The sequence below is a fragment of the Malaclemys terrapin genome, chromosome 2 (genome assembly GCF_027887155.1).
Source record: "Malaclemys terrapin pileata isolate rMalTer1 chromosome 2, rMalTer1.hap1, whole genome shotgun sequence".
Taxonomy (NCBI): Eukaryota; Metazoa; Chordata; order Testudines; family Emydidae; genus Malaclemys; species Malaclemys terrapin.
The window spans coordinates 177,017,581-177,036,928 of record NC_071506.1 but is presented as its reverse complement, the minus strand read 5'-3'; the positions used below and the strand labels follow the sequence as shown (position 1 = coordinate 177,036,928).

The window sequence follows — 19,348 nt, the reverse complement described above, 5'->3', positions numbered from 1 at the left end:
GATGTACAGGAGACCAGATGATCTAGCCTTAAACTCTATGACTCTATGTTAATAATTCCTGTTTCAGATTGACTGTTTGACATACGATTCTCAGCAGACCTACTGTTGTGCTCTCGGGCTCTATTCAAATGTGAAATAACCAAGGGTTGCCGCAGGTCAGCCTGTGCCAACATTAACCCAGGGAAACCCCATAGCTTACGAAGTGGAAATTCTGACAGTGACTTCAATAGGGCTGGAATTTCACCTACCATAATGCAATAGACTGAACAACCAGCCTAAGCTCAGAATCAGACTTCAGATCCACTAAAAGGATGAGAGCATCCTTGAAGAGAATATCACAAATTGTTGGACTCCATTGGGGTCAGGAAAGAGCAGACCTTCCCATCATTAAGATTTTTTTTATGACAACAACATTAAACTCAATATTGGAGTCATCCATCCTGCAATAAATCTTGCCCAAACCTGTTACATCTTGAAGCAGCTGAGTTAAGTGAGTTGTTAGGACTGATGCAACATATTCATGGGAGGGTTTAAAAAAAGAGTAGGTGGTGTGTAATTACTGGTTATGTAAAGACTGAGGATTCTAACATCTTCATCAAACAAAAAAATAATTTGAGTAGAATAAAATCAGAAGCAAATCCATCAAATTTTTTTTAATAATTACCAGATTTTTTAAATACATGTAATGTGTTTGTTAAAGAGCCTTAATTATGCATGTACAACTTGTCCAGCCAAAGACGCTATCCTGAAGCTTTTTCTTCATTGGATAGAGGACTTTGAATTTCTTTATCTTCCTTCAACACTGGAAATACTTGAGATCCCACTGACAAGATATTTGGAAGGGATGAGCACAAGGACTGGTTCATCAGATATATGCCAAAGTTTGTCTGAAGAACAAGAAAAAATAATCAGTGTATGCCAAATCCACAACTGTCAAATCTCCAGCAGATATCATGACAAAGATAATGTTTATAAGAACAATGTTGCTATAAGGACAAAACTACCAACTCTATATTATTAAATAGGTTTTTATTAATTAAATACAACAGACTGGTAACCAAGAGTCAATGTCAGGTTATTCAAGATGCAGACCTAGAAAGTAACTGAATAAATAAAAGAATATTTCATCACCAGTCCCTTAGTTTACCTATTTAATTTACACTCCCTTACAACTTGGTAATCTAATTAGCATTCTGGCTTTCTGAGAAATATATTTAATGTATTTCTGAGATCAATTTCCACAGCCTAAACAGAGTAAGGATGCACATATGTTCAAACAGTGAAGCAAAGCTTTGCATCTCCTACCATGCATTATTTGCTTTGTTAATAGAACTTTGTTCTGATTAGCCTTTGTGAATGTTCCCTTCATTTGTTTTCATGAATATTTTGGTAAATTTTACTGAAACTATTTTGAATTGTGTTGATTAGTAACGCTGTAGCTTGGTGTCTGTCATTAGCTGTGAAGCCATCCAAAAGATAAATATTAGAAATATTTATATACATATCTCTGTGATACATGTGAATACTGAACAATGGAGATAAACAATATTGCACAGCTGCTTCACTCATTGATAAGGCTACGATTATGTCACGGAGGTCACAGAAGTCACAGAATCCGTGACTTCCACTGACCTCCATGACCTTTTCTGTTGCCTGACTGGCGCTCCCAGCCAGCTCCCATCCCCGGCCGCTCCCAGCCCCAACAGTGATGGGGGCCCCCTGCAGCTGCCCAGCCGCAATGGGCAGCAGGGGACTCCCGACAGCTGCCCAGCCATGGCGGGCGGCCCTGCGAGCCCCAGCAGCAGTGGGTGCTGAACCCGCCTCCCCATTTTGTCAGGGATATTTTTAGTAAAAGTTAGGGATGGGTCATAGTCTTCTGTGAATTTTTGTTTATTGCCCATGACCTGTCCATGACTTTTACTAAAAATATCCATGACAAAAACTTAGCCTTACTCCTTGACCTTTCATCTATCTTATGCGCTGCAGTTTTGATTCTCTGAGGCAGGGGTCCCCAATGCGGTGCCCGCCATGGCGCCCGCCGCGGCGTCTAAGTGTGCCCGTGTACTGGCCGGCAGACGAGCATCCGCCGAAATGCCGCTGAGAAGCAGCGTCATCCAGAGGCGGCGCCACTGAAATGCCGCCAATTTTCAGCAGCATTTCGGCGGCGACGCCTATTCACGTTGCCGCTTGTTGGTGGCATTTGGCGGATGCTTGTCCGCCACCACGTCCCCGGTGGCGCGTCGTCTGGTGCCTGCCAGACGAAAAAGGTTGGGGACCACTGCTCTAAGGTGATGAGCAGTCTGGCCCCAGTCCGGCAAAATACTGACCACATGCTTATTTTAAGCATATGAATTGTCCTATTGACTGCAACGGATGTTTGGATGTATTTTTTAAATGGTCTGTTAAATAAACTGATCACTACTGAGGTGATTCAGGATGTGTTTTCCCCAACATGCTTTTGTTTCCTAACTGCTGGTAATTTTAAAAATGTGCAGGAAAAGTCTTGCTATCAGTCTTGCTATCTTGAAAAATATTCCCAGATCCTTAGAATAGTTTTAGTTGAAGAAAATTGTCACTTATGCATTAAACCTTTTTTTAAAGTGAAAATTGAGGTTTAAACTAAATGAAAATTTTCACATAAAGTGTCTGCTTGACTCAAAATGTTTGATTTTTTCATTAGAAAAACAGAAACCTGAAAACAGAAAAATTTCAGCTGAAAACTGAAGTGTTTCCTTCTTTATTGCAGATTTTGATCAATTTTGTTCTTTCTGGCAGTCCACAGGCAATTTTTTTCAGTTTTCGATTTCTGAAAACTGTAAAAAATTCAGGTTGAGCCTTTTGACAAAAAGTTATAATTTTCCATGAACCCCCCCCTCTCCATTTTCTGAGTAGCTCTGTTGTCAGAATTCAAATAAAGTAACTGAAATTGAGAAATAAAGCAAACCTATTCAGGTTAATTAAATATTTGTTAAGTAAATGGGTCTTTTGTAAATAAGAACCATGCAGTAGCTGAGTTTAGAAAAGTATGCTTGATACCTTTCTTGTCCTATGCAAGGAAGGTAACATGGAAATAGACAATTTTAAGTCTTAATGCAGAATTAGTGAGCATGACTAAATGCAGAGGTCTTCTCCTTTTAGGCAAGGTGAATACTAAACAGTAGGGGCCTGGAGACTGTCTCAGTGGGCCTGAAACACTTGTCTCAGTTTTTAATTTACAATCTTGAAAATAAGAAAAACTGCATGGGATTTTCTTTTTAACTCCTTATATATGTTTCTGCAGACTCGCTGGGATCTCAGACGTCCAGCAGGGCTGCCAGAACTGACCAGTGTTTATCATAAATGATTCCTCCTTGCCACCAGGGGCCAGTGCAGTGCCAGCACCAGTGGTGTCTTTCCTCCTTCACTCTCAATGATTTGCTATTTAGTGAATAATTGATGTATGTGAATATTGTCTCTGTCACATGTGAAGGTGAGGCCTGAGTTAATTTGCACTGCTATTTCAAGTGTGGTACAATGGTAACATATTTGAGAACCAGTGCTGTACAGAAATTTTGAAAACCATTAAGGTAATAATGATGTATCAAGATGCTTTTCAAAAACTATAGCTACCAAGATATGATCCAGATCAGCCATAACATTAAAATTCAAATATTACTGTCTAGTTTATTTAAAAATCTTCTATTGCATTAAATGATTTACTCCCACTTTGCTTTTTCTTGGCAATAAACTGCTTTCTTCATGGGCATCGATTATTTGTTTTCAGCCTTGTAGTTAACCTACTGGGAACTGGTTTCTTTCCCCATAACATAATGCAAAGCTAATATTGTGCCTTAATTGTATTACTTTCAAAAATCAGGTAAACAGAAACATAATATTGTAAAATGAATAAAATATTAGGTTACAATGCAACACATTTCACACAAATTTCATAACTCATTCTAAATAAACTTACTCTACTATTTATAATGCAAATATATTTCTGTGTACATGTTATTGAATTGACGTCTTGGTTTACTTCTAGAATAGAATTGGACAAATTATTCACAGTGTACAATTTAATTTATCTTTTTTAAAATTTATTTTTCTGAATTATTTCAGACCCAACTTTGATATTTATAAATTTGTTAATTAGTTGAAATTATTAAACAAATTGTATATGTGAACATATTTCAGAATTTTGGATTGCTCAAACACTATTTCAAATAGTCACAATTCAAAATTTGCTGCTTGATCAGCCACCTAAGTGACATTATTATTATTTTTTTTGCTCCCTAATTGGATGACTTCCAAAGAGCTTTCAAGATGGCTGTGTGTAAATAGTCGTGCAAATACGTATTTGGATGAGTACTGTGTGCTAACTAAAAGTAAACAAAAGTGTTTAATATCACTGAAGCAAATTTACCATTTTTATTGAATTATTAGATCAGCGATATTTTTTACAATGAATAGCAAAACAAGCCTTCCTAAAAAGATTTCCATGCCAAGCCAATTTTACTTCGAAGACCACAAAAACTAGGATTTTGTCCTTTTAACATTTCACTATTTAAAAAATGAGGCTTTCAGTCCCTGACATTATAGTTTGCAGAGTTATGAACCACTTAATCTCTCTGTGTGCCTACCCCTTTCTGACTTCAAGGGCATTTTATTCTGCATACCACCTCTCCAGTGCAATCCAAGAATGAAGCAGAGAGTGCTGAGCTGTGAGGTCTGTGGCTTTATATACTTCTGATCTCAGCAAGGGAGGAGTAACATTAGTTTCCCATTGCTCTTAATCACCATAGGGGAGAAAACTGTCAAACCACTTGTGTGGTAAAAGCACAATACATAATAGCAGGCATCTGAGTGCAATACACTTATCCTCATAGGACTGTCCTTATCTTCCCTTTGGGTGATAGATATAAAGTATTGCCATTCTTAAGTGTCATTTCAATTATATATATCACATAAATGGGTCCATGCAATGCATACTTCTTATTCACATATAAATATATTGGGTCTGATTCTCCACAAGACAAAAGCCTGAGGTGCTAGGACTGACAAAGAGGTGGACAGAAGAGACTTACTTCTTAAAATACTTCTCTTCATTTTCTACTTAGTTTAGATTATAACTTGATGAGAATACAGCCTTGCTTTAACTCATAACCATCACATTAAAGGCTCTGCATATTAGAACTTAATTCAGAGGGCTGAGAGTTAGCATTCCTTGATTCCATTCCTGGATCGCCAAGGGGATTGCTGTCTATCAGTTGACTAATTAAACTCTCACACTGTGGGCCACATTTTACCAATATGTAGCAAATGGATATAATAAACAATTCAGTAACTCACCAGCGTGTTGCAAAGTTTAAGTACAGTAATTAATGTTTGTAGGAGTGTTTCAGATCTTTGGAATGAAAGGCACTAGCATAGTGTAAAGCACTGTATCATTAAGATGGTGATGGTGATAACGATTCATCAGATAAGAGAAGTCATTGTCTAACTCTAGCAAAGTTTGTGTAAGCTGGAGTCTAATTCTGGAAGATGATGAGCACTCCTAATTCATGCTGACATCCCTGGGAGTAAAGGAGGCTCTGCAGGCCCAGGGGAAACTTGGCATCTTGCAGGACCACACCCTTAGTGAGTAAATGCATAGTAGGGAAATTTGGCTTGGTGTAGTTATATCCGTGAACAGTAGTTATACCAGAACAAACTGGCAATATCAATACACTGCACTAGTGCATAATGGGGTTTGCAACAGTATGACTAATTCTGGTAACTGAACAACAAGCCAGTCTTACACGGTGATCTGCATCTGCAGCGGGGCGCTCCACTACAGCAAACGCAGTACAACATTAATGCAAAGACACCCAGGAAATGCACTGTGTACATTTCACATAGGGCAGCGCCCTAGGTAGAGTTAGTGGGTATTTTGACTTATGTTTGATTTATATGCTTGTCTAGTCTTTTCTACTCTATTACAGAACATACACCTAGGAACCTCCAGCATCACAGAGTTCTGTCACATAAGGAGAGTTAATTTTTTTCGACTCAGCCACAAAAGTTAGATGGAATTCTTAACTAAAGTTGTTTTAAAATTGATGGTAGTAGTCATCAGGTTTCCTTTGCAGGTGTCTTTGAATGTTGATTCAAACAACATTATCAAAGTTTTAATAAATAAATGCAGTTGGATAGGCTGCATTGCTCTGCTTTATGTTAGGTTATCAACAACAATCTGTGTGTCACTTGTTAAAATTAATGGGCCTGATTTCCAGCAGTGCTAGGCACCTGTAGACCCCATGGTCTTCAACTGGAGCTCCTGATGCTTTGCATCTCTGAAAAATCAGGCAAAAATACTATTTCAGCTATAAACATTTGACTATCTTTGTATTTCTTACTCTAATTTAACTTACTATTATAGCTCAATGGCAGAGCTCTACTGTAGGGCAACTAAGTTGCTAAATTTTGGTATATTTTTGTCATGAAAAACTTACTACAGTAAAAGCTGTGTTATCTGGCATTTATCAACCGGAAAGCTCTATAAACTGGCATTTCTGATCTTCAGTAGGGTTGCCAGGTGTCCGGATGTTGCGGGGCCAGCAGACTCCCTACCTGGCTTCGCATGGCTCCCGCAAGTGTTGACATGTCCCTGCTGCTCCTAGGTGGAGGAACGGACATAGGGGCTCCATGCACTGCCTCTGCCCAACCCTGAGCACGGGCTCTGCAGCTCCCATTGGCCAGGAACCACAGCCAATGGGAGCTGCAGGAGTAGCACCTACGGGCAGAGGCATTGCACGGAGCTGCCTGGCAGCACCTCCGCCTAGGAGCAGCAGGGAAATGTTGCCACTTGCGGGGAGCTGCTCAAGGGAGGCACCGCCTGGATCTAGCACCCCGAAACTCCTCCTGCACCCCAACCCTGTCTCAAGCCCCCTCCCATACCCAAACTCCCTCCCAGAACCTGTGCCCTGCACCGCCTCCCACAACCCAACCCCCGCCCTGAGCCCCCTCCCGTACCCAAACTCCCTCCCTCTTAGTTAACCAGAATTTTTGACTTACCGTCACCCCGCCCCCCATTCTCCCAACATGCCGGATAACAAAGCTTTTACTGTAATATGAAACATGGGGCAAATGACCAATATATTTTGATACTTCGCTTTTTTATTAAACATGTGGAATCTGATATCATAGAATCATAGTAATGTAGGACTGCAAGGTAGCTTGACAGGTCATCAAGTCCAACTCCCTGCAATGAGGGGCCACGTAAATCTAGACCATTGCTGACAGGTGTCTGTCCAACCTGTTCTTCAAAACTTCCAATGATGGGGATTCCACAACCTCCCTTGGAAGCCTATTCCAGAGTTCAACTACCCTTACAGTTAGAAAACTTTTCCTAATATCTAACCTAAATCTCCCTTGCTGCAGATTAAGACCATTACTTCTTGTCCTACCTTCGGTGGACATGGAGAATAACAGATCACCATCCTCTTTATAACAGCTCTTAATATATTTGAAGACGGTTTTCTGGTCCCCCAGTGACCCGAAGAAGACCTCTATATAGCTCAAAAACTTCTTCTGTTTCACCAACAGGAGTTGATCCAATAAAATATGTTGCATCACCCACCTTTCCTTTCTAATTACCTGGGTCCAACATGGCTACAGCAATACTGCAAACACTCAGTCTTCTTTTCTCAGGATTAAAAACACCCATTTTTGTAACCCTTTACTCAGATGTCAGGTTTTCTAAAACATTGATCATTTTTATTGCTATCCTCTAGACTCTCTCCAATTTATCCACATCTTCCTGAAGTGTGGTGCCCAGAACTGGACACGGGACTTCAGCTGTGGCCACACCAGTGCTGAGTAGAGTGGGAAAATTACCTCCCTGGCTTACATATGACATTCGTGTTGATACACCCCATAATGATATTAGCCTATTTTGCCACTGCATCACATTGTTGAGTCATATTCAGTTTGAGATCCACTATAACCCGCAAGATCCTTTCCAGTAGTACTACCACCTATCTCCATTCTGTAGTTGTACATTTGATTTTTCCTTCCTAAATGTAATATTTTTCACTTGTCTTTATTGAAGTTCAACTTGTTGATTTCAGAACAATTTTCTAATTTGTCAAGGTTGTTTTGAATTCTAATCCTGTCCTCAATAGTGCTTATAACCACTCCCAGCTTGGTGTCAACCTCAGATTTTATAAGCACACTCTCCACTCCATTATCCATGTCATTAATAGAAATATTGACTAGTAATGGACCCAGGATTGACTCCTACAGGACCCCACTTTATACACCCTCCCAGTTTGACAGTGAACCATTGATAACTACTCTTTGAGTATGGTCTTTCAACCAGTTGCACACTCACATTATAGTAATTTCTTCTAGACCATATTTCCCTAATTTGCTTATGAGAATGTCATATGGGACTGTGTCAAAAGCCTTACTAAAAATCAAGATATATCATGTGTACTGCTCCCCCTCCCCATCCATCCACTAGGCCAGTATTTCTGTCAAAGAAGGAAATTAGGTTGATTTGGAATGACTTGTTCTTGAAAAATCCATGCTGACTATTCCTTATAACCCTAATATTGTCTATCTGCTTACAAATTGATTGTTTAATAATTTCTTCCAGTATCTTTCCAGGTATCAAAGTTAGGCTGACTGGTCTATAAATTCCCTGGATCCTCTTTGTCCTCTTCTTATTGCCTTTTATGTCACGTGCTATGTGTAACTGATTTTGTGCCTTAGCCTTTCTGTTTCAGTCTCTACATGATCGTGCTATTCTTTTGTACTCTTTAGCAATTTGTCCATGTTTCCACTTTTTGTAGGATTCCTTTTTGATTTTCAGATCATTAAAGAGCTCCTCATGGAGCCATATTGGCCTCTTACTATTCTTCCTATCTCTCCTTCTCGTGGGGATAGTTTGTGTTGCGCCTTTCATTTTGTCTCTCTGAAAAACTGCCAGTTCTCCTCAACTCCTTTTTCCCTTAGATTTTCTTCCCATGGGACCTTACTTAACAGTTCTCTGAGTTTGTTAAAGTCTGCTTGTTTGAAGTCAATTTTTCTTATTCTGCTGCTCTGATGTCTTCCTTTCCTCGGAACCATGAAATGTATCATTTCATGATCCCTTGCACCCAAATCGCTTTCCACCTTCACATTCACAATCATAGGGTTACCATATTTCAGCAAGAAAAAAAGAGGACGGGAGGAGCCCCGCCCTAGCCCCGCCCCTGCCCCTCCCACTTCCCGCCCCCCCAGAACCCCCAACCCTCCCCCCGTTCCTTGTCCCCTGACTGCCCCCTCCTGGGACCCCTGCCCCTAACTGCCCCCCAGGACTCCACTCCCTATCTAAGCCTCCCTGCCTCTTGTCCCCTGACTGCCCCAACCCTTATCCACACCCCCACCCCCAGACAGACCCCTGGGACTCCCACGCCCCATCCAACCACTCCCCACCCCCTGACAGCCCCCCCCGAACTCCCAACCCATCTAAACCCCTCTGCTCCCTGTCCCCTGACTGCTCCGATCCATCTCCCCACCCCTGCCACCTGACAGCCCCCCCCAGAACTCCCAAACACTCCCCCCCTGCTCCTTGTCCCCTGACTGCCCCCTCCTGGGACCCCTGCTCCTAACTGCCCCCCAGGACTCCACTCCCTATCTAAGCCTCCCTGCCTCTTGTCCCCTGACTGCCCCAACCCTTATCCACACCCCCACCCCCAGACAGACCCCTGGGACTCCCACGCCCCATCCAACCACTCCCCACCCCCTGACAGCCCCCCCCAAACTCCCAACCCATCTAAACCCCTCTGCTCCCTGTCCCCTGACTGCTCCGATCCATCTCCCCACCCCTGCCACCTGACAGCCCCCCCGAGAACTCCCAAACACTCCCCCCCTGCTCCTTGTCCCCTGACTGCCCCCTCCTGGGACCCCTGCTCCTAACTGCCCCCCAGGACTCCACTCCCTATCTAAGCCTCCCTGCCTCTTGTCCCCTGACTGCCCCAACCCTTATCCACACCCCCACCCCCAGACAGACCCCTGGGACTCCCACGCCCCATCCAACCACTCCCCACTCCCTCCCCAGAACTCCCAACCCATCTAAACCCCTCTGCTCCCTGTCCCCTGACTGCTCCGATCCATCTCCCCACCCCTGCCACCTGACAGGCCCCCCCAGAACTCCCAAACACTCCCCCCCTGCTCCTTGTCCCCTGACTGCCCCCTCCTGGGACCCCTGCTCCTAACTGCCCTCCAGAACCCCACCCCCTACCTAAGACTCCCTGTTCCTTGTCCCCTAACTGCCCCCTCCTAAGACCCCCCCCCAACTGCCCCCCAGGACCCTACCCCCTACCTGTACCCTGACTGCCCAAAACTTTCTCCACTCCCCCCAAAAAGCCCCCCCCGTTTCTTGACTGCCCCCTCCAGAACCTTCCTGCCCCCGGTCCCCCTTACCCTGCTGCTCAGAACAGAGTGTTGGGCTCTGTGCAGCCGACCCGGACACGTGGCTGAGCTCCCCAGCACAACAAAACCCGGTCTGGCCCTGCACAACAAAACCCGGTCTGGCCCTGCACAGTGCTGCTGGACTGGGCTGCAAGGGAGCTGCCGGCTCAGAATGCAGGGCGGATCCGGCTCCTCTACAGCTGCTCCTGAGTCCAGCCCGGGACTTCCCTGCAGCCCTCCCAGCCGCTCGCTCTGCTAATCCCGGACATTGTGAGTGCTTTACAAATTCCCCCCGGACGCTATTTTTAGCACACAAAAGGAGGACATGTCCGGGTAAATCCGGACGAATGGTAACCCTAACAATCAATTTCCTCACTTTTAATCAGAATCAAAATGGCTGCCCCCTGGTTACTTCCTCACTTTCTGAAACAAAAGGTTGTCCCCAGTGTATTCCAAGAATTTACTGGAAATTTTGTTTTGCCATATTACTTTTCCTACAGCTATCTGGGTAGTTAAAGTCCCTCATTACTACAAGATCTTGTGTTTTGGATATTTCTGTCATTTGTTCTAGAAATGCCTCATTCACTTTCTCTTCCTGATTTGGTGATTTTCAGGATACCCCTAACCATGACACCACCCATATTTCCACCCCCCCCTTTTTATCTTCTATCCAGACACTTTCAATTATTTCCTTCTGGACCTCAGTACAAGTGTATATATTCTAGATGTATAATGCAACACCTCTTCCCTTTTTTCTTTGCTTTTCCTTCCTGAACAAGCTGCACCCCTTGTATTCCAGTCATGAGACTTATCCCACCAAGTCTCTGTGATGCCAGTTAAGTCATAATGAAGCTTATTTCTACAATGCTAAAGTATCTACACAACATTGCCTTTAATAACTTGGCTACCCAAGCTGCAAAAACAGTGCATTTATTTATTTATTATGTGTGGATTCGCCATGTAACAACTATTAACTTAAATCCTGTTCACTCTGTTTGCTCGTTGCACTTGTAATAACTATCTTATGGACAATTATTTACTACTAACACTTTGCCGGGGTTCTTCCACTGCATTTGTATAATTGTGTACTGCTATCTTCCTGTGACCCTCAAAAATAAAAAGATAGTAAATACCTCAGAAGAAAAGAACATGGTGAAGATATGTGGCACCTGAATTACCAAAGGAGTTGCACATCTTCAGTTGTGTAGGCATTTGAACCACCCTCTCCACCACGAATGGCGAAAGGTTCAAGAATAGGGGAGCAGAACTCTTTCCCCTCTGTGAATAGCTGCAATATGTTTTACAGCTCTCTCTGTTTGCCATATTTCACTTATCTGATGCTAGGTTCTAAGGAGAACAGATTGCTCCCTTTGCTTGAATTATGTGTTAATGCATTATTTGGTTCTAGGGGTATTTGTATCAAGACAGCCTTTGATTATGATTAAATCAGAAATGCAAATAGAAGCTTATCACTGCTGTGGGGAGTATGCAGGACACGCTTCATTTTGGTCTCTTCTGTGAGCTTGTGTCCCAGGGACAGTTTTCTTGTCTCTGGAGAATTTCCTTGAGTTTGGAGAGGATTCCCTCAATGGAGACTGAGTAAATACTAGGGGCCAAGTTTAGTGTGGGTGGCACTTGAGAGGTGGGGAGAGTCTTGTCAACCTCCCCCCACCAAAACTGTTATGCAGCAGGGCAGGATTCCTACTTGGTACTCAAGAGGGCGTAGTACAGGGGCCCAGTTACTGCAACAGCTGCTCACTGTTGCCTTAAGGAGCTCTTGTCCTCAGGCTTCATGGTATAGCCAGGAGCCCAGCTACTTAGTGCACACGATGCTGTAATCTGTATGTACAAGCTAGGAATACATCCTGCTCCTTTTCAAATCAGCAGTACATTGTGCCTCGAACTGCATCCCTCCAACCTATCTTTTTTGAGTCATCTTACTCTGAGCTGGGCTGGTTAGCTTTTAGAGCTGACTGAACTATTCATTGCAAATAATATTCATTACAAATATAGCCCCTTGTTTGGTTAGTGAATTGTTCAAAGTGATCCTATTTTTTTTCCAGTGAATAAATTTGTTTTTCTGAAACCCTAATATCCGAACCTCTGCATTATCCACATCTATTCCCTGTGCTCCAGCATGAGATATGTGCCCTCCGCAGCATGTATCATAGGCTAGGGCACGAGGAGGCAAGTTGGATAACGTGGAGGTTTGGCTAATAGAGCAGAGACTCTGTCCAGGACAGCAAGGAAGAATAGCCCCCAGCTGCAGGGGAGGCTACCCTGCTGCTGAATGGCATCTGCAGCAGTGCAGGGAGCTTTCTGCAGCCCTGCTGTCACAGGAGTGAGTGAGCGAGTGGGGCCCTGACAGTGGAGCTGCAGAGGGCTACCTGCTCCACCGCAGGGCCGGTGACACCCGATCCCTGCAGGCTCAAGCAAGGTGCAGAGAAGGCTGCGAACCTGGAGGAGCAAAGCAGAGTCCTGGCTAGTGGTCTCTGCTGTGGCCCACTAGGACCACAGCCTCCCCTCACACCTTGTGCCAGCAGGGATCAGGTATTGTCAGTCCCGTGGCAATGCAGGGAGTGGGGAAGAGCAGAGCAGAGCAGAGACCTTGGGGCAGAGCAGAGACGCCTGGCCAGAACTGAGAGGAGAAGAATGAACCCACAGCTGTGTGGGAGGCCACCCCACTGCTGAATGGCTCCTGCCTCTAGAATATCCAAATTCCCGATTATCCAGATAAAATCCATGTGCTCTGTGCTACTTGGCCATTTGGGAGCATACTGTATAAGTGTTTGCTGCATAGTCTGAATTAATAGTTTCTCCACAAACTGTTAGCTTTGACTATGTGCTATTTTTAGTCATATTGTATGATTAATCAGCTATGTCACATAGTATGGCTTTTGCTCCCTGGTTGGATAACAAATTGTATAAACAGGAGAATAATGAACAGTACTTAATCATGAATTTATGGGATGAATTTGTGATTCTTTTAGGATTCATGGATACCTAGTAGCTGTCTGAATATGCACAGTTCCAGACCAACAGGACCTCAGGAACCACAATGAACCATACCAGGCCCTTTTATTCACAAATATTCACAAATCTATTCTTTACTATTTGATCAGCTTTCTCTTCAACCATACTCACATCTCTGATCCACCCTTCCAGGGTTGTGACTTTCACAATAAAGGCAATATTTCTGTAATAAACATTGTGTAGGCTAACAATTATTTTCTGCAGATCTCTGTTCCTGAATAACAAAAAAGGCTAGTAGGAATCCATTTGGGTTCCTAATAACCAAAATAAATACATAAGAAAGCTGAAGGTATATAAATAATCATAGCAAATCTTGATAAAAATACATATTCCATCTCCTGTACATTAATGAACAATTTATGAACCAAGAATGAGATGAACATTTTACATAAATAAACTATGTCATGTTAGGATTTCAATGCAACATCTTTCTACAGACAAGACAAATGAAGATCATTATTACACCTTAACATTGAATATTCCAGCAAAAGATGCTACATTATATACATCATTAAGACTCTAAACCTTTCTGCATGGATATTTTACAGGGTAACACTGACCTTTCTACCTCTGATGGAGGACAGAGTCTGCAGAAATTCTTTGTTTCGTTGTCCAGTTTGTGGATCTATGCAGATTATTTGGCATCTGTTGCATGGACCTACAACCTGAAATTTCAACAGAAATAGGTTCTCAGACAGTTACATATTAGTCAAACAGTAACATATTAGAACTAGTCTCTGATCTTCATGGTATTTTAATAACTGAAACATTTCAGAGACCCTTTTGAACATTTTTGACTATATAAATGGGCTAAATCATGTTCACCTGACTCAGCTATGTAGTCAAAGGGTCAAATTCTGAAGTCCTTACTCAATTCTTACTCACTCTTTACTCAGGCAAACTCCCACTTGGCTAAATCTGAGACATTCTGAGCACCTGTAGTTCCCACTGATTTTGTTTGGCTCATTGACATAAAGGGAAAGTTTGATTGGTAGAAGAATGAGTAAAAACTGGGTATGGCCTTTAGGATTTGAAGAGAAGAGTTCTCCCATAAGTAAGATAATAAGATTTGGTTCACCTTTGTTCACTGTGACTGAAATGAACAGATTTAACCTCATTTTGCATTCTTTTCAGTGGTATTTTGTGAATGTTAGGAAAGCAAAATCTGCATTTTCTTAAGATGAACTATAACTACACTGCTGTGAATTTCTTTGTGTCTTTTTTGGGGATTAGAATAAAGATGACACATGCCAGTTCCACTCAATTACTGCATCAGAAACTTTTGCAGAACACTACAGTAATCAACAGTTCTTACAGTATTTCAACTTCCATAGACTCATGCAATTTTCCTTAGTTTTGTAAGATTAAGCATAAAACTCAAACAGATAATGGGGCAAATAATCAAAAGTCATGTGGTAAATGTTTCTATATGCTGATTTGGGTGTCATTTGGATTCTTTATGGTGTATCTAAAGCAGACAGTAAAACTTTCCAGTGTAATCATCCAAACTATACATTTGGCTCTGATTCTTCAGATAATACATTGCTGAATTCTAGCATAGTCGATATTTTATTAAAAAGAAAGAATAAGAGATAAAAAAGGAGACCTCTTTATCTCTGCTTTGCTTTGTCTCAGTGCAGTAGCACCTTCTGGTACCATTTCACTGGCATCAAGCACCATTAACATAATTCCTCCTATTATTTCATTTGTATTTGCATCAACTCTAAGTAAGGATTTACCAGAGGCTAGAAAAGACCATTTAAGTTGCAGACAAAGGCTAAAATTTCTAAAATCATTCGGCTATACTATTCATAAACTAGAGATCAGCCAGAACCAAAACCCCAGCTCCAAATATCCCTAAGTTTGGGGGTGTTTGATATCAAGATCAGTTGAAAATTTTGCTGCTTGAGACAACCTCTACTTTAAAGTGGAATGTAACTCTGTTCTCTGTTTTTATAATACCATAGCACAATAGACTCCTGAGTACTACTGCAGTACAAATAATAAATAATAATAATACTGAAATGATTTGGCTGCAGGTCAAAGTTGTCCTTTGTACAGTGTTTTAACCCACAAAGAAATTTCTTAATTTGCTGTGTCTCATATTTATTATAGCTAATTGAGCAAAGAACAGCAGGGGCTCAGACAAGCAGAGGCAAGTCATATATTTTGTTCTGGTACATACTATAGACAAGCTGCTAAACAATTGCCTCTCTTTCTCTTACAGTGCACTGAGCTCAGGAAAAGGGCAGTTATTTTCATGACAGCCTCTAGTCATTGCATCAGCACTTCTGCTATTTACACATTTATCAGCATCATTAAGCAGAACAGCGAAAGAGCCACCTCTGTGTTCCAGGTGATACATTTCCTACAAATACATATCGTATAGATATGGACCAGTCAAACAAATCAACATTTGACGCATATGTGGATCGCTACCTAAGGTCTCACATTTGGCTTCTTCATTGACGAAATATCATAAAGGCAACCCAGATTTCTGTCACAAGAATTACTTGATCCATTGGCTTAACCGGATAGTGCAGTATTTTCTTGGCAGTTGTATTAGGCATGGGATTGGGTTAGGCCCGGTACATAAAGTTTACATTAATGATGTGTATCTATGGTGTTATATACAAATATTAACAAAATAATCATAATGATGAGGATTGGTGAATCTCAAAAGGTTCATTCGTTTATCTGAGGCATAACTGACTAGTACTCATTGATTTCATCCAGATTGGAAATACTAGGGGAGTAGCCATTCTACCATATTTCAGTAAGAGATGGGCTCTAGCAACAAAACTTTCTCCTGGCCCAGCCTCCAACCAACCTTTGACCCCTTAGAGTGTCTACACAGCAATAAGCGACAAAGAGTCCTGTGGCACCTTATAGACTAACAGATGTATTGGAGCATAAGCTTTCATGGGTGAATACCCACTTCGTCAGACGCTTTTTACAGATCCTGACTAACACGGCTACCCCCTCTGGTACTTGACATTACACAGCAATGTAAGCCCAGGCTTGAGCCTGGGCTCAAGACTAACCCCCCTTGCATCCACACACCAATTGTATTAACCTAGGGCTTGAACCTAAGGTCCCAGGACCCTGGAGGGCTGGACAGTCCGAACCCATATTCAGATGGGACATAGGCTCTGAGCCCCATTGCTTTCCTGTGTGCACATGGCCCCAGTTTGACTGGGGTCCCGGAAGTCCTCTAGATGTATCCCAGAGTTCTCTGGGGCAACTTCCTTAGTCCTCTCTATGCCAACAATCTGTGGTGCAGTCTATTGGACTCTATTGCAAAGGGAAGCCACACCACCCTGTGCGCAGCAGCTCAGATCAGTATTAACCCATTGTCTGCCAGCATGCTATCAGAGAGACTGCCGGGTTTTCAATGGAGACTGATCAGAAGAAGCTTTTTGCAAAGAGAGCTGCTTCCTGGTCACAAGTCCACAGCCAGATTTTGGTGCATGCTGCCAGGATGCACACGCAGCCCCAGGGAGGGAGGCCCAGGAGCAAAGGCCAGAGAGTGCAGCGGGGACTAAGCAGCTCTCCTGCAGGGATGGGGAGAAGCAGGGCTCCCAGCTCAGCACGGCTGGGGGAGGATGACTCCAAATTCCCCAGCAACTCCCACTCCCTGCAGGACAGCTGCCTGGCCCCTGCTCTACTCTGTCCCCCCTCCCCCTCACAGAGCAGTGTGTGCAGCAGTGCCTGGGCAGTGTGCACTGGCAGGGGGATGAGTGGAAGCTAGCCCCCAAACTCCACAGCTTACATTGCTGTGTGGACATACCCTTAAATATCTGGGCTGCTAAGACCTGGAGTCATTGTTTGGCTTATTACAAAGGTAGAGGTCATTTGCCCAGTTTTAATCTAGATCTGAATGCTGGGCCCTTCTTCCGCAAAGTTCAGCTCTGCAGTTTTGGTTTGTATTCCTCTCTAATTTTACTACTCCAGAAAGCAACCAGGAAAACTGCTAAAGTTCAGAAGTGAAACATTTTTCAAACCTCAGAGAAATTTAAGCTGAAGTTTTGGGTGTAGGCCCAGGTTGCTTCTTGTTTCATCAGAGCTGATTCACCCATGCCTAATTAGACCATATCTAACATTACAACTGATATAACAGTGGTAGAATTTAAGGATCTTTTCTTTCAATGCGAAAATAAATGATGAAACAAAAATAGACCCTTGATTTCTTAATTTTCTTTTGCTAGCCCTAAATATAATAGGAAAAAAAAGATGGCAAGATTTTCTCTAAGACAAAAAGAGACATTGATAAGAATAGGAAGAGACAATCTGAGTGAATTGACACTGAAATTGTTAAGGTTTGGACTGTAAGATCTTTTTATAGTTAACTGCTACAGCTTGCACCCAGTTTGCATAGCCCAAGGGTCAAAGGTGCCCGTAATCTCCATTCCTGCAACTATATATAAGGAGAAGAGATGCACCAAAATCAGGGAATGCAATCTCCCATTAAATGTCCCAACCAAAAGGACTCTGTAGAGCTCGTGTATCAGCAGTTGGTTATTTAATCGAGCGCACTATCCAGAAAAGGACACAGGAGGTTAATACAACTTAACCCCTCCCTCACCCCCAAAACACCCTCACACACATATGCAGACAACTCAAGATGACAACTCCAGTGTCTCAAGATACTTATGAGGCTGTAAGCCATAGAAATCACCATATCTCAGCAGTGGCTTGTATAAAATGTTTCTAAATTCTCCTCTTTATCCTATGTTCTCTGTGCCTATTGCTTGGTGTTTGTGTTGGAACAACTTTCATTTGCTGACTCTACGGTTGCTATGGTGCTTTTCAATCTTGGTTTGATTCCATCAGGCTTGCTGCCTTCACGGTGATCAGCCCATAGCTTATCTTAGAACACCGATAAAGCTGATTCCCTTGCTGCTTGATACAGCTGTAAAAGTGTCTGACAATCCTGATGAACTTTGTGTGTGACTGTGTGAAAGGGTTGTGTTGGTCCAGCACAACTTTTATTTTGGGCAGTTGTCGTTAACATGTCTTCATTTAGCCACTGTGTAACTGTTACTATAATTATTTCCCATTCTAAGGGTGTGTAACTTAAAAACCAACTGGGCTAAATAGTGACTGTATAAAATTCTGATTCATGGAACTAAAACGATGCCTAGACACTATAGTGTCAAGCAGAAATACAAGAACTAGTGAAAATTCATGGTTATACACCTTACCCCTTAGCTTAATTTTTTCTTTAAAAGTACTCATATTATATTTACTAACAAGCAAAACTCCCAAGTAAAGAAAGCAGTTGTAAATCAGATGATGTTTTAAAAATAAAACTGTGATGAAAGACTATGTCTTCATTGCTTTTTTAAAATATCAAAATATCAAAAATGGCTTCTGATTTGGGTATGCATTTTGAGATACCTTATGTCTCAAGTGAACATCCAAAATTAGGACATTTGAAATCGAAGGCTTCTCATAATCTGGGCTAAAATATTCTGTGGATGTGCCTCAATCTATAAATTTTTAATGAAAATAAGAGGCAAAGGTTTCTGCCTCAAAAACTGCCAAGAGGGACTTTTCTTGGTGGTGAAAAATGCTTTTCATTTGCAAAGGGAAATTGGTGATTTGGTGAAATTTAAAGAGTGACAACATTTGACAGAACCTGCCTTTACATCACAGTCAGGGCTTGTCTACATGTATAGCCATGCAGTGGGACAGCTGTTTAGTGAAGATGCTACTATATGCAGGGCCGGCTTTAGGCCGATTCCTCCGATTCCCCGGAATCGGGCCCCGCGGGTAAGAGGGCCCTGTGCCTTAGGCTCACCCGGTGGCAGTCCACTCCGGCGGCATTTTGGCCGGGGCGGGGGGGGGGGGGGGGGGGAATTCCACTACGGGGTCTTCGGCGGTGGGGGAGGACCGC

At 42.6% G+C, this 19,348-nt stretch overlaps 1 protein-coding gene across 1 annotated transcript in view; it reads right to left on the bottom strand.

Annotated features, from left to right (window-relative positions):
• Positions 1-638: 638 nt before the first annotated feature.
• Positions 639-19,348, bottom strand: part of MOCOS (molybdenum cofactor sulfurase) — a 363,943-nt gene continuing 345,233 nt past the window's right edge. Inside the window, exons 14-15 of the mRNA XM_054018758.1 lie at positions 14,010-14,114; positions 639-887 (exon numbers count right to left, since the gene is read on the bottom strand). Coding sequence (XP_053874733.1) covers positions 741-887; positions 14,010-14,114 — 252 coding nt within the window. The 3' untranslated portion in view covers positions 639-740. The remainder of the gene's footprint in view (positions 888-14,009; positions 14,115-19,348) is intronic.